Raw genomic sequence first — 14,749 nt, 5'->3', positions numbered from 1 at the left:
ATTGAGAGTAAAAGTTGAAATCCTTGCAATGGCTTCTAGGAGCATCTGGCCTCTGGCCTCTGTTACCTCTGACTTAACTTCCTCTTACCTGCACCTCACATAATTCCTCTCCTTCCCTATGACTCCCTTGCTGGTCCATGAGCAGTCCCAGAGTGCTTCAGCCTTAAAGCCTTTACACTAGATATTCCCTCTGCCTGGAATGTTCTTCCCCCTTCAAAGCTGTTCTATCGACTGCATGAAGACTCTCTGACTCTCCTATTTAACATGGACTCTGCTCCCCACATCCCTGCTCAGTGCTGCTTAGTTTATTTACATAATCTCCTTCTAATGTATGTAGTAATCTACTTATCTAAGTTTTTATTAATATTTGTCCCCTCGACCCTCAACAAGACTTTAATTATCAATGGTTTCAAATGCAGCTCTGTGACTAGAACAGATGACACATGCCCAATAAATATTTGTTGAACGAATAAAAGTGACAGCATCTCAAATCTTAACTCGTGGCATGGTGATTCCCTGAGGATTGTATTATGAAACCAACTGTCTCCAGTCAGCCTGGACGGTGACAAAGCCATAGGGAAGAAAGTTATCAACTTAAGTTTCCAAACATAATAAAATGATTTAGAAGAACCAAACTATGTCAGATGAGTGAACTGAGCTGTGAACGTGGTAGCATTTGCTCTGATTGCTCCTATACCTGCTTCCAGGGACACGTCCTGGGACACAAGTAAGTCTGTTGTCTGACACTAGCCCAGCCGTGTCTGTGGTGTCTCAGCTTGACTTTGCTCCCTACCTCATGGGATTGTGGAAGTTATTAATAAATGTGAATAAGTTGGAACAGCATCTGCATATAGTAAACTCTTAGTATTTGTTAGGTGCTATTGTTATTATTTCATAAGGGCTTTTAGAAAATACTACCTTTATTCAAAGAATTTACTCTAATGAATGAATTTTGCATATCATGATTAGCTGATTAAGGAAATGTTTTAGTAGAGGTATAGAAATACCCACTTGTCTTTTTAATCATCTAAGCTTAAGGTTTCTGCTTTATGGGTGTGGCAGGGAGGAGAGGATGTTGGTGTCAATCAGATGCCTGTTGAAGATTTTCTATAAAGCTTAAAAATATATCTCTTCAAGGATATGTCTTGAATGATCTTTAATAGCACAGCTACAGGAAATAGTATTATACAAATTATCTACTCAGGTATGAGTGTTTTCTAGACTCCCACTACTGCTGCAGTTGCTAGTGTATCTTTATAAATGGCTACCATTTACGCAGGGCTAGCTCTGTCCTAAGTAATTTACCTCTACTATCTCCCTACTCTTATCACAACCTAAGAATTAAGGATTAATTAATATTCTCATTTCTTTGTTCAGACTCATAGAGTAGTTAGGATGGTTGCCTCATCACATAGCCAGTGATAGAGCTTGGATTGAAATCTACAGTTTATCGTTAAAGCTTATTCTCTTAACATTACATCATTTTGTGGAAAAGCCAAGAAGACAAACACATTTCTCTTCTAACTAGATTAATAAATATCAGCAGAATGACACTATGGGAGAATTTTACGTATAAGTGAATAAAGATTTACTTCTTAATAGTCTGAGTACTAAAGATTGATGAATATACTTTCTGAAATTGTAAACTTAAAAAGGTAGAAATTGATCAAGTTTCAATGAAAATGATTATTGAACTACAAGAAAATAAACTCTGGTGGAATTAAGATGAATGTTTCTTGCCAAAGTGAATTATAATGGACAATTATTTTAAGAGTTTTTACACATGTAAATAAAGTACAACCAAGGTACTCAAAGGTCTGGCATGAAAAATATTTCTTTAAAACTTAAAAGTACTTTGCAGTCTTAAGTGATAACCAATCATCAGTGATTTCTTATAAATACCTGAAAGGAAGAAACTGTTAAAACATTTTATTTCTGGATAAAAGATCTGTAGATATATATTTCTTTTTATGTAGATATTTTTTAAATTAAAAATACCTAGAAACTTATCGATGAATTTAGTACGGTTTTAAATAGGAAGATGGTTTCTTTCTCCTTTCCTGATTGCAAACTGACAAAGCATCGGATTACATAAGAAGCCCAAACCAAAGGAGTTAGGGTCTCTACAGAATGCTCTAAGAAGAGATTGGAAAGTGTAAGGTACCACTTGGCAGTCTGAGGACTGAGAGGCCGCAGCAACTGCAGGTTTTTGTCTCTCTGGCTGAAGAGGTATCTTTGCAGTCTCTGGAGAAAACTCAGATGGCTGTTTGTGGCTTTCAGGATCGTGTCCTGAAAGGGGAGCTATCTGAATGGAAAGAGACGCTGTGTGTATCTCAGGCACTGGGTTAGGGGGTGGTGAGCAAGGCCTTTTACGAAATGATGGTATTTCAACAGATTTGGAAAACTGTGGAGGATTAAAGGGGATGCTACTTCCTGGATCCTGGTTATGGATTAGTTTCAATGTAGAGATTCTCCGAGTCTGAGAATCTTGCGTGTAGTCCTCTTGTAGAAATGGGGTACTCATGTCAGCTTTTGGTGGGGAACCTGTGCTGGAAGGTGGTGGTAGTGGATTAGTGATTTTTTGTGTATATGAAACAGTTGTGTTAGATTCTTCAGAATATACAATTGTCTGGCTGGACTCATCATTAGAATACATAGTTCCCTGAAGAGGTGTTTTGTTAGTAAAGAACTCTGTACAGGAGGGAATTTGTGTGTTAGTTACTAATTGGTCTAAAATGTCACCCTTTGTGTGACTGGTTATCAAGGAGCTACAAAAGCTCTCTTTTCTGGGTGGTGGAAGGGGTGCCTGGATTATCAAAACATCCGGAGAAAGAAATAATGTTGAAGGAAAAACAGAGAGAAAGTCAAAGTTAATCATTAAACCAGTGTTAACTCTACCCTTAAAGTAAAGCAACATGATACCTTCTTATTATGCTATACATTTTGATGGCCAGATTGAATGATCATTTTTCCTTTGTTTAGAATGCGTTTTAATTTATTATCAATAGTTGCCCCCTGGAGGAAAATAGTTTTATAGAGAATAGAGAATACATTATAAAGTTTGTCTCCATCTACATTCTGGGAAATTAGGTTAAAAGTGAACATATGTTCTCTTGGCATATTTTTAGACCTTGAGGTATATAGATATATATATATATAGATATATATATAGATATATATATATATATATAGTATTTACTCACATTGTTTTGGTAACACTTTTCACGCCTGTAACACAATTTTACTAATCTCTCCAACACAGAGTTTCTTTAGTTAATATAATGAGCAGTTGTATAACTCATATTTATTGAGTAAATAATATATTGCTGACCTCATAACTTTGAAATCCAAATCATCAGCTGACAGTTTTTTAAGAATTAGAAAATATCCTAAAAATTATGTCAGAAACTGACCTGCTTTTATCAGCTGAATTAGAAAACATATTCAGAAACCTGTTTTGAACTTAAGACTTGTCTTCCATGTTGTACATACAAGTCAATACGAATACAAAAGCAAAACCATATCAAAAATGAAACATATCAAAATATGCATGTTACTAGAAAAGAGGCTCTAGAGCAGTGGCCTAATAGCCATGCTTTAAAATAACACAGTAGACGACAGTGTGCAAGATTACCTGAACTGGTGATTTTTTTTCTTGTAGATTTGGTCGAACGCTTCTAAAACCTTTTGCTGCAAGAGAGGAATATGTAGCATCTCCATTCAGTGTCTCTTGATTTCGATCATTGTAACATCTCCAAGCTTTTATTAAGGGAAAGCAAATCGGATACAAAAATATCTACATTCACTTTTAACATTTTTTAAATAGAATTTATTTTTTATTTCCAAAATGGAAGTTTTCTTCTTTCTTTCTTAAAAGTTTAATATACATAAATGTATATGCAGTTTAAGTTTATGGTAGGATTAACAATGTGGCTATAAATATGTTTTTAAAAAAACTCACAACAAATGTAGTGGTTATTCAGAACAGTTTTTTTTGTACCTGAGTCCGGTGACTGAGAATCACGCCCTAAAAGAAAAAGAAATGTTGAAATGAATACTCCGGTAAAAGAAACGAACAGTCGCGTAAAGATCATCTGGCCAAGAGCTACATGTATTTTTTGGCAAACGTTATCTCAGTTCTAAAACTCTGGGTACGTCAAATAAACTAATGGAAGTTTGTGCATTTATTTTTACTCCAATTAGAATGTAATTCATTAAATATCTATAATATATAATTAACACATATATCAAACACTGATTTTTCCCTCAGTAATATTGCAGCCATTCAATTTTATCTTATTATTGCTTAAGCTGGATGAATTTCTAAATATCAAATTAAAGGGTCAAATGGTTTGTAAACAATGAATGCTTCTCCCAGCAGTGAATCAAACCACCAGATCCTTAGCTTTCAATGCCATTGATTTTTTTTGTAGTTTGCGGGGTTTTTTACCTTAAGAAAGTGTAAATACCCTACCATATTATGTGATATTTTCAAATTATTCTCTAGACTTTGAATTTTCTTTTTATTGCCATTTGAGTCATTTTATATTCAATTCTGAAAGAGCTGTTACAAGACATTCCATTGTCTTGCAGGAAGCATTTCAGTACTAATAAATTGCTTTTGATAATGCAGTTGGGAAGTGGCTCAATGACATGTTTACTCTCAGTTTTATTGGAATTATACATTCAAGTATCTCCTATAACTTATGAACAATTTTAGGTAATCAATTTATGTTGCTTGGCTCTATTATAACACATGGCCAACTTCACCTAGAATCATAAAGTCTTAATTTTGGAAAGGATCTTAGGGGTCATTCAGCCTAACCTTCTGTCCAGGTCCTAGATTCCTTCTGCATGTTCCCTGAAACCATTATTAATTGCTGTTATTTCAATGCCTAATAGAACATGAAAGTTGCGTGTAAAAAGGACTCTCTGTTTTCTGTCTAATGCTTAAGGAATAGTTATTTTGAAATCTAAATACATAAATTTGGAATGATAAACATTAGTTGAGAAATACAAGACTGTGATTTTTAGATAAAATATTTATAATAGATTCTTTCCAAATCAAAAGAAGAAAAATAAGTGTAAATTGGTACAGAGTGCATTAGAATGACTCCAGCTTAGGTGAGTTAGAGGAGACTAATAAATCTTCATTCTTTATGATAGTTGCTAATTTAGTATGGACTTATCTCCAGTGAACTCAAAATCAGAGTAATAAAATGGGTACCATGAAGTAAAAATAACTTTGAAAAGTTATACATGAAATATTTATTAGACTTTACTTCTAGGATTTGATGGAAGCAGAAATGATTGAAATTCTCAAGCACTTAAATGATGATGAGGATGCTCTATAAAGAAAGCAAACACAGTGTAGCAATACAGAGTGATCAGAGGTCTGCTTTGGGGCACCCAAGGAGAGCGATTTAATAACCACCTGGGTGCCACATACTGTTTGTTGACAAGGAACAAGTTTTGGGATTCGGGGATGTGGCAATGAAAAGAGAAACAGCATTAATAATAATTATTATTACTTATAGTGTAATTATTTGCTTGAGAATAGGGAGTTAATTTTACTCTTGGTTTGATAAAACTGAGCTTATAAACAAGGGTACGTGCTGGGGATAGATGTGATAGAAGCCAAATGCTTGGAGGTGTGAGAGGTGTAGACTTGGTGAGGAAGAGGAGGGTATATTGAGCAGACTTGAAGGACACTTGAAATAAACTTCCTGTAATTGACAGTTTGTAGAGGGCCAGTTTTGTTTCTTCTTACTGGCCACCATATTGGAGGTTATGGAACCTTCAGTGGGATAAACATTAGGTGCAAGAATCAGAGGATAGTCACTCTAGGCTCAACTAGGGTCTATCCCTTTCCCCTCTTACCAGGCCCAAGTATCTCCAAATGAAACTGTACCTATGCTACAGGAAATATGAGATATTAATAATGGTGAGCTCTATGGAAAAGCCCTGCTTTACACTGTAGACACAAGTGTGTAGAATTATGAGAAAGGAGAAAGGATAAAAATGGCCATGGATCAAAACTTCAGGACAAAACCGTATTTTAATGAAGCTTACATTAATGATTAAAATCCTAGATCCATGTCAAGTAAAGAGAATAAAGTTTTTTTTTAAGGGTTGATAAATGACTTGGCAAGTGCATGGAGAAAATGGTTTTGATCAATATCATGAACATTATTCATGACGATTCACTTGTGAAAAACACAGAACTAGAATTCTAGGGATCAGAGCCCTTAATTTCTAGTATTCTTTAGTGGGAAGTCATTGCTTCTTTGAAAATTTAAGAATGAGGAAATGGGACAGATTTATTGTTCCCTGGCTGCTCTGCATGTGAAAATCAAGAGTCTTTGAGAACTAAGGACTATAACTGCTCTTCACTCTTACAATGAGCACTCCCTGCATCCTGGCAGAAGGTAGGGAACACCTGTCAGAGAAGTTGTCAAGGCCTTCCTGGCTTGGTGTCGGGCATTGGACTTGACGTCCTTAGAGGTCCTTTCCAACTTTATGATTCCAATACATGAATTGTCCATTGGGACTCTACTTCTTGTAAAAGCAAAAGAGAAAGACAGGCTGATTTAGTGGACAAATAGTTGATGACTAGCAGCTCATGTTGACTCTCTCATCTGGGAGGAGAGATTGGGAAGGTTAGACTCTTTTGTGGAGGTAGTCTAACAGCCTCTACTTAAAGGCTGTTCTATTTTAACAATATTTAAAGCAGTAAATATTTATTAATCTTCCTTTGATTCACAAAAAGACTGTCAAATAAGTTCTTATTATGAAGGCTACCGTATAATGTGAGTGGGCATACAAAGAGGCTGATTTCTTTCTTCAAAATGTAATTAAAACTTCTTTTAAAAGGGGCTCATACCTTACATGTCTAATTAATACAGAAGAGACCTATTTTTAATGTAACAATTAAATCCAAAATTGAGGGGACCTCATTCTCTAGAACTCTTACTCCTATTTGATATAATGGGAGTGATACGAAATTTAAAATGGTCCAGAGCGACTACTAACTTTTATTACTGAAGATTATTTTATATTCCCAAAGTATTTAACATTTTCTAATATTTTGACTCTGAAGCATTAAATATATTATATTAAGTTGAGTGATATGAAATTACTAATCTTCTAGCTTTGACTCTCCAAAATGGCAGTCTCTAGCTCAACCTAATACTATTCTTTCTGTGGTTACTTTTATAAATAACAACAGTATGGCATTTTTGAAGCATTGCCATGTTCCCTAGCATGTGCCTTAATGGTCCACATCTGAGTAGCTTGGGCTAGAATTTTACTTGGCTGAAATGTCAGTAATATTCATGGTATACACATTCCAACTACCTGATGTTCCTGGACTTCATTTTATTTACTTTCTTATTTCTCTTCATTCTCATTTCCCTCAGGTGTCCAATGTAAACACATTTGTAGTTTTTCTAACATTTTTCATGCTCACATACACATGAACAAACATGTACAAATATATATATAAAGAGAATTTTTTTCAAACCAAAATGAGTTCATACTACATACATTGCAATGCAATTTACATTGTTTTAAAAAATGTAATATATTATGGAACCACCTGGCTTCGTATTTAAACTTAGACATTGAAATCTATTTATGGATTGGAGGTGGTGGGCAGGAGTGGGATTCTCCACATGGAAGTTTGTTTTTTTCCCTCAACGAAGCTGGGTAGTTTAGGATCAAGTGGCTTTAAAGCTAAGGACATCCTGACTATTTAATTAACGACTAAATGTATGTGTGTAAAAGACACTAATATGCACCGTGAGAATTAGAATTATTTAAACACTCTTCATCCCTTTCCCACTTCTGCTCCAAAAGCCATGAATATTATAAAAAAAAAAAACCAAGGAACCCTCAACTAACCAACCAACAATCAAACCAACCAACCAACTAACCAGTCACCAAAACATATGGGTGTATTTCAGGGTCTAGAGAGGCCAGGGTGGAAGTCATGAGAGATTATTTATTATAAAGAGACTCACTTTAGTGAATGCTGAAATATCACACCCCCAGTTACTTTCTAGAGTATATTTATACTTGTGGGTGCCTGTTAGTCTTAATTGGACCAAGATGTTTAAAAATATATATTAGAAGGTTCTCTGCTTATTGGATTAAAGGAAGGTTTAAAGTCTCTTTCAAAACTAATATTCTATCATTATATTTGCAACCTTTGGTATAGAAGCAAATTAGTAAAGATTCAGTTTCCTGCAAATCCCACTTCCTGACCCTCTGTGTCCCCAGCCCCCAACAATTTTTAGGTAAAAAACAACAAAAGCACCTGTGAGTTATCTTAATTAAATATTATGTTCCTTTAGTTCATGCGATGCAAAAACTTCAATAGTTATTAACACTTGCATTTACTTAACACATTTTTGGCAAGTGACTGTTGTTTTTAATTAGATTTTTAAAATGTTTTCTACAAGATATCAGTTTCCTTTGGCTTCTTTATTTTTAGAACAAAACAGTCATAAGGGATAGGAGCTATTCTTGAGACAAGAAAAATAAGAACTTGTGGGGCATTAGAAAGGTATTTACAGCCACTTTCATCATCCAAACAGGATAATTCTGGAAAGAAAGAAAGGTCAGAGAAAGGCATTCAAGTATGACATTCTGTGAGTTAGTGGTATTATACCTGCAGCCAATAGGTTTGGAGAACTTTGAACTCTCTTCACAGATGTTAATGTAACAGACATGGCAGCACGTTTGCGAGCACACCCACCGCTATCTGGAAGCAAAAAAATGATATAGCAGAGGCCACAGCAAAGGATAAAGCACATGCAGTATCATGCATTTTCAGTGAAATGTGGCAGACATCCATGAGAAAGATGGTCAGAACTAGTAACCATGGAATACATCTGCAGAATTTATACCCACCCCAAACTAAAACAAAACAAAACAGAAGAAAAAGCCAGGGGTCTGTCTTAGAAATAGATGCCAATGATTTAATAAAAAATCAGATTTTATACTTAACATTTTATGGGTTTTCTTTAAATAACACACAGCTATAGAATTCAACTTTGTTTACACCATTTAAATTCAACTATTAAATTTACAAGCAGTGTAACTAGCTTTTAGAGTTATGAATATAACCTGTATTTCAGGATTAAGAGCTATGGTATAACATACTTTTGTATCCATCATATAGGTTTTACTGTATTCTAGCTATTATGATTCCTGCAAACAGCTTGAAGAACCTCTTGAAGTAAAAGTTGTTAGCTGTTATAGGTATAATATATTTGATACATAAGATTCATAAAGAAAAACAAATGGTGTTATGGCAATACTGTGTCTTCCCATGGTTATTATTAGTTATGGGAATAATTTGCCTAATTGAAATAAAAAACAATGTTGATATATACAGTACTGAAATGACCATGTTTTTAAAAATTAGTTTTTGTACTTTTGAAACATATGTATATGATCTATATATTTTCACTTATGCAAATCACAACATGAAGCAAAATAAGTGAAAATTCATCAGCTATTTTAATATGATTTGAGAAGTTTAGCATAACAAGACTTCTAAAATTGGAAGGTTAATGTTCTATTTACGAACAGATTCCAATTCCATTCCCACATTCCTTTTTATTTGGAATGTGCAATAAATAGTTTTGCTCATTCCCCTGCAACCAAAAGAACTTAAATTTAATTCTCTTTGAAAGTTGTAACAAGAAGATGAATTCTTTAACCACCAATATTGAACATAATTAATATATACTGCTGCATGCTAGTCTTATATATTATTTTTCTTTATTTCTTAAGGAGTGTATCCACTTTGTTTATTGGATGTGAGAGAATTTAAGAGTGCTTGAAAGTATGATTTGGACTAATTATTGGTAAAATCACAAGTAGTAAGGTCAGCAGACCTTAAAATTGATAGAATGATTCTCATGTCAAAATATAATTTCTTAAATATTGATATATGCTTAAAATAACAATTTCGTAATACAGATAATAATTAAAACAGAAAAATGACTTGAAACAACATACGAAAGTAAATCAAAGACCAAATACAGAAAGACATAAATGGTAGAAACATATAACAAAATGTATCTTCAGGAGAGGCACCGATAGGATTTTAGCAATCTCTGCAAACTGAAAATAGCTACGAGGGATGAGTGTTTCTGATAAAATGCAGGTAATATAATTGAATATGCAGTATATAGCAGCTATCAATGTCTAAAAGGGTTAAGTAGTCCAGGGTGTTGAAAGTGTAAATGGAAAGCTCTCTAAGAGATTTAATTTTCTAGTTCTTTTAATTTTGAACATCTGAAAACAAGCAGAGATGCAAAGGGAAAATTTCAGAATGAGGAGACCCAAGGTCACTGGTTAAACCTTTGGTTTCCAAAACTCTGTGTTGAGCACCCACCTCAGTGGATTCACAAGGGTTTGGGGACACAGTTCACATTTTTGAGGAAAACACAGCGATATCTATCAGACTGCATACACCACTGTCCTGAGGTAGTTCCCAGTTTCAACATGAGAGGTCGTGTTATCTTCCTGTAAATGATGTCACATCTTTGTAAAGCTGGGTTTTTGGTGATTGCTGTGATGGAAAGCAAGTGCCCTGTGAAAGTAACCTGGACCAGTAACTGGGAGTGGTGACGTACAATCTAATTCCAAGTCTGAGAAGTTTTGTAGCATCCAATACGCACAGACATCCCAATAACAAGTAACTGTGGTTATAAAGAATGAGATAAAATGATTACTTTTCAGTTGAAGTATATTATTTTTTCAGATTGCTTCCGAGTTGATAGAACATGAGTACTTACTAAGTTGTTTGCACCTAACTACTTAATAAATACAACTGTTAGGTACTTCTTTTGGCTTGAGAGTGTGGTGGAAAATTACTGAGCTATCTTGGCACCGTAAACCAAGAAAGTGTGGGAACCTCTGGGTTAAATAATTTTTGTATTCTAGGTAACTCTAAGAACTAGATAAAATGACTGGAGAATTTGTCTTTATTAACAGGTTAATAAAGAGCTTAATTTGAAAAGTTGAGGCATTTGTGAAATTGCTGGAACAGAGAAATCTATTATATTCTGTTTCTACTTATTGTGTCGATACTTTCTGCTAGTTATTGAAGATACCTTTAAGATCACAAAATGAGGGTGCTGTCTTACATACTTAGGTCATCCCAAAGAATCCTAATGCTACCGTTACCTTCACACTCATTAATGACCTGCACACTCTTCCAGGCAGCGGCAAGACTCTCAGTAGCTGTTTCTACTGCTGGAAAACACTCACAGGAGTAAACCACATACAGTGAATCATTTGATGTCTTATTCTCTTTCCTCCATAGCTAAGATTTTCTTTAGAAAATAGTGGATCGAAAATTCCAAGAGTACAAATATACAAAACATGCTGTTTTGTGTATTTTTATACATTATTTAGATACTTTAGTATGAAAAATGTATCACAGTTCCCTTGGCTCGTTTATTATGTATTTGACTAAAAACAAAGAGCTGCTTTAAAATAATCTTTTTTTTAAACATTAGTGACTGAACATTGAAATAGTAATATATCCCTTTAATGATTGATAGGTATTTAAATAATGAAGACCCATTTTATTTATTGGATACTTAGGAACTAATTTCTACTTCATTTTGAGATACAGTGACAATGCTTTTTTCAACTTCCTACAGTATTATTTATATATATTTTCAAAATTGATATGTTTTTATAGCAACATTATAGTATTTTAACATTTTAAACAAAGGGTTCCAGTCACTTCTAATTAATTATGTATGCATGTTTGAATATCATCTTTTATATGCATACATAGATGTATAAATTCAGTCATATAATCAAAATATCTATGCAAATTAGCATTCCATATAAAGCCCAGCTTATTCCTTTTAATGAGAGGATGTTTAGAGGGTTATATTCATGCTGCTGTAACAGTAACTTGGCTCAAGTACCCTAGAGAACTAAACAAATTTACAAATTTCTATTTGCCTACTTTGTTATTATGGACTGAATTCTATGAATGGGAAGGTTAATTACTAAATGCATTGTAATGAATATGGCATATTTAGTATAATCACATATTATACCTCTGTCATAATAGGGTTATAATAAATAGGAAAATCAGACTCCACAAAATGAAGGATATTGGGAAGTTATGTTCAACTTAGGTCTGCAGGAAAATGCTGTAGAACAATAAGTAAATATAACTTTCTCCTGCGCACGTCCTGCTGGAGTGATTTTGCAGTTTCACAGTATGACTTACCATAGCTCAGCTGTGGGCTCTCTATTCTATTTGCTTTCTTCAATCACTTTTCCCTAATAATATTTTCCTTTCATTTCCCATGTATAATTCTGTCATCTCCAGTTGTCCAAATGACTTTTCTTGGTTCATTTCCAGGGTTATAATTTCTCTTGATTTCTAAGCCTTCCTTGTATATTTCAACTGTTTCCAATATCCTCATCTTGCCTGGTGCTCTACACACCTACGGGCTGACCCCATCTTCAGGGGCCAGCCGACCTCGAATTATCTGAGGTCGGTATGGCAGGTTTCTGCTAAGGGGCAGCCGCAGAATCATGTTCAATAGTGCATGTCTCTACACTTGATCTAGGGATTAGATATTGGTTTTCACCAGTGGTTGTTAATCCTCCCTTGAGGCATTTTGATAACAAGAGACAGCAAAAAGGCAACCAGCTTGACATGAGAAAAATGTCTTCCACTATCCTTTCTCCTTTGCTGTGGAGTGACGGCACTAAAAGAACTTTCCAGTGATCACTTGTGGATAGGAAGAGCTATTTTTAAAATACAAGTTACAAAATTTCAGTGAGACAGTTGTTTTCCAGAATTATTCAACCCTGAATATAAAAATTTCAGGGGTAGAGGAAGGTGAAAATATAAGCTAAAATGCTTATATTATGGAAAAAAAATCATATGTATCAAGCAAGTATCACAAACATTTTTACAGTTAATCTGTATACAGCACAAGAGTTCAGAGCATCCCTGTTATTAAGCTATTTGGAGATACTGTTCCCATATCAAAAAATATAATGCTTAAGACTTTAGGTGTATTGTGTCTGTGGATTAATTAAGCTGATTTCCTGTGAAGCTTTGGCACTCTATCTACGGTCGCTGTCAACATAAAATGTTTACAGAACGGGGGATTTTAAATATTTTCTACTAGAGCAACTTGCCTATGAATTTAACCTATTTTAAGTGAGAGATTTCAAATGTATGCATTGAATGGCATGCTACCTCTTGCTAGGGTTTACAGGAGTTAATGTCATGATGTGATTACAGAGAAAGGGAGTAAGAATATACAGCAAAACGGAAAAGTCTACTTTTGATAGCTATAAGATTAAAACACAAAAACAAAGAAATCAAGTAATGAATTTAGACTATCTAAGAAACTCAGTATCACATTTAGGATCAGCAGAGGGCTAAACTAATGATTTAGGGCCAAGATGATATTTAGAGAGCAAGGCTGAAGAGTTTAGAACTAACAGAGACAGCATACCTGTGTTCATTTTGACCTTGGAGGGTTTGTTATTAAAGTCTTCAGTTTTCCTGTAGAAAAAAAATGATGTATTAATTTGTTCACTAGCATGGGGAACAAAATATCATGAAAGAGTGTTTTTGTTTTTGTTCTGTTTTGGTGTACCTGTGAGTTAATATCACATGATCATTAGTCTTATTTAAATTAGAGTTTAATAAGGTGGCCAGGGCTTCCCTGGTGGCGCAGTGGTTGAGAGTCCGCCTGCTGATGCAGGGGACGCGGGTTCGTGCCCCGGTCCGGGAAGATCCCACCTGCCGTGGAGCGGCTGGGCCTGTGAGCCATGGCCGCTGAGCCTGCATGTCCGGAGCCTGTGCTCCACAGCGGGAGGGGCCGCAGCGGTGAGAGGCCCACATACCGCAAAAATAAATTAATTAATTAATTTTTAAAAATTAAAAAAAAATAAGGTGGCCAGAATTTATAATTCTATTCAAGTTAAACTTCATTTATTATTGGTCTTATTATCCTAAGCATAAACTTATGGTTTTGTTTAATGGTGACCATTAATGGATGAAAATGGGGTTTTCATTGTTAAAAATTAAATTGCTTTCATAAATATTTATAATAACAGTTTTTGTTCTCTAAGCCAGAAAGGATCACTGGTTGTTAAGCGTCCTCTTCCAGAATTTTAATAAGCACTCTGGTACTTTGAAATCATTACCTTACATTATTCAATTTATTATATTCAATTTGTTATAGAGTTAATTTACTACCAGGGAGTGTTTAATGTATTTAATATGTATGTTGAGCAAATAGTCAAAGAAGATAAGATTCATATATTTTTACAAAGATGCAAGAAATAAATGATTACTACAAAACCCACTTCTGTTTCAGTATCAGATATGGTGGTTTTTCCCATTGAAGTGTTTGCTGTATAACAACTGAGATTAATTCATTAGAAATGGTTGGGAAAATGGTGCTTGTTGTAGAAAAACATTTTTTAATATTTGTATTATTTCTTGACGTGTGAGATGACTTAGTTCTTTCCCTGGCGTATTCTCTTAGCCCACTTTTAGAGTTTCTTATTTATCCATACCCTACAAACAAAGAGAAAGGATAGGCTCTTCAGGAAGCAGTTCTTTTAAGAGGAAGAGCTCTCTGAAAGATGTTTAACCCTGGCCACTTTGCCTTGGCTCCTGAGTAGGGCCTGTTGTTAATGAACGTGAACTTCCCCTGCACCACACATTCAGTTT

At 34.6% G+C, this 14,749-nt stretch overlaps 1 protein-coding gene across 5 annotated transcripts in view; it reads right to left on the bottom strand.

The window, feature by feature from the left end:
• The window catches only part of SORBS2 (sorbin and SH3 domain containing 2), a 172,442-nt gene that overhangs the window by 81,597 nt on the left and 76,096 nt on the right, over positions 1-14,749 (bottom strand). For 3 of the 5 annotated variants that reach the window (XM_060136725.1, XM_060136728.1, XM_060136729.1), the window contains exons 2-5: positions 13,521-13,570; positions 8,672-8,764; positions 4,001-4,027; positions 3,635-3,759 (exon numbers count right to left, since the gene is read on the bottom strand). In XM_060136725.1, coding sequence (XP_059992708.1) covers positions 3,635-3,759; positions 4,001-4,027; positions 8,672-8,764; positions 13,521-13,530 — 255 coding nt within the window. In that variant the 5' untranslated portion in view covers positions 13,531-13,570. The remainder of the gene's footprint in view (positions 1-3,634; positions 3,760-4,000; positions 4,028-8,671; positions 8,765-13,520; positions 13,571-14,749) is intronic. The other 2 variants (XM_060136732.1, XM_060136733.1) reach the window with 2 other exon arrangements.

This window comes from Lagenorhynchus albirostris, chromosome 21 (genome assembly GCF_949774975.1).
Source record: "Lagenorhynchus albirostris chromosome 21, mLagAlb1.1, whole genome shotgun sequence".
NCBI lineage: Eukaryota > Metazoa > Chordata > Mammalia > Artiodactyla > Delphinidae > Lagenorhynchus > Lagenorhynchus albirostris.
The sequence above is the reverse complement of the archived record's forward strand: the minus strand, read 5'-3'. Positions and strand labels throughout refer to the sequence as shown.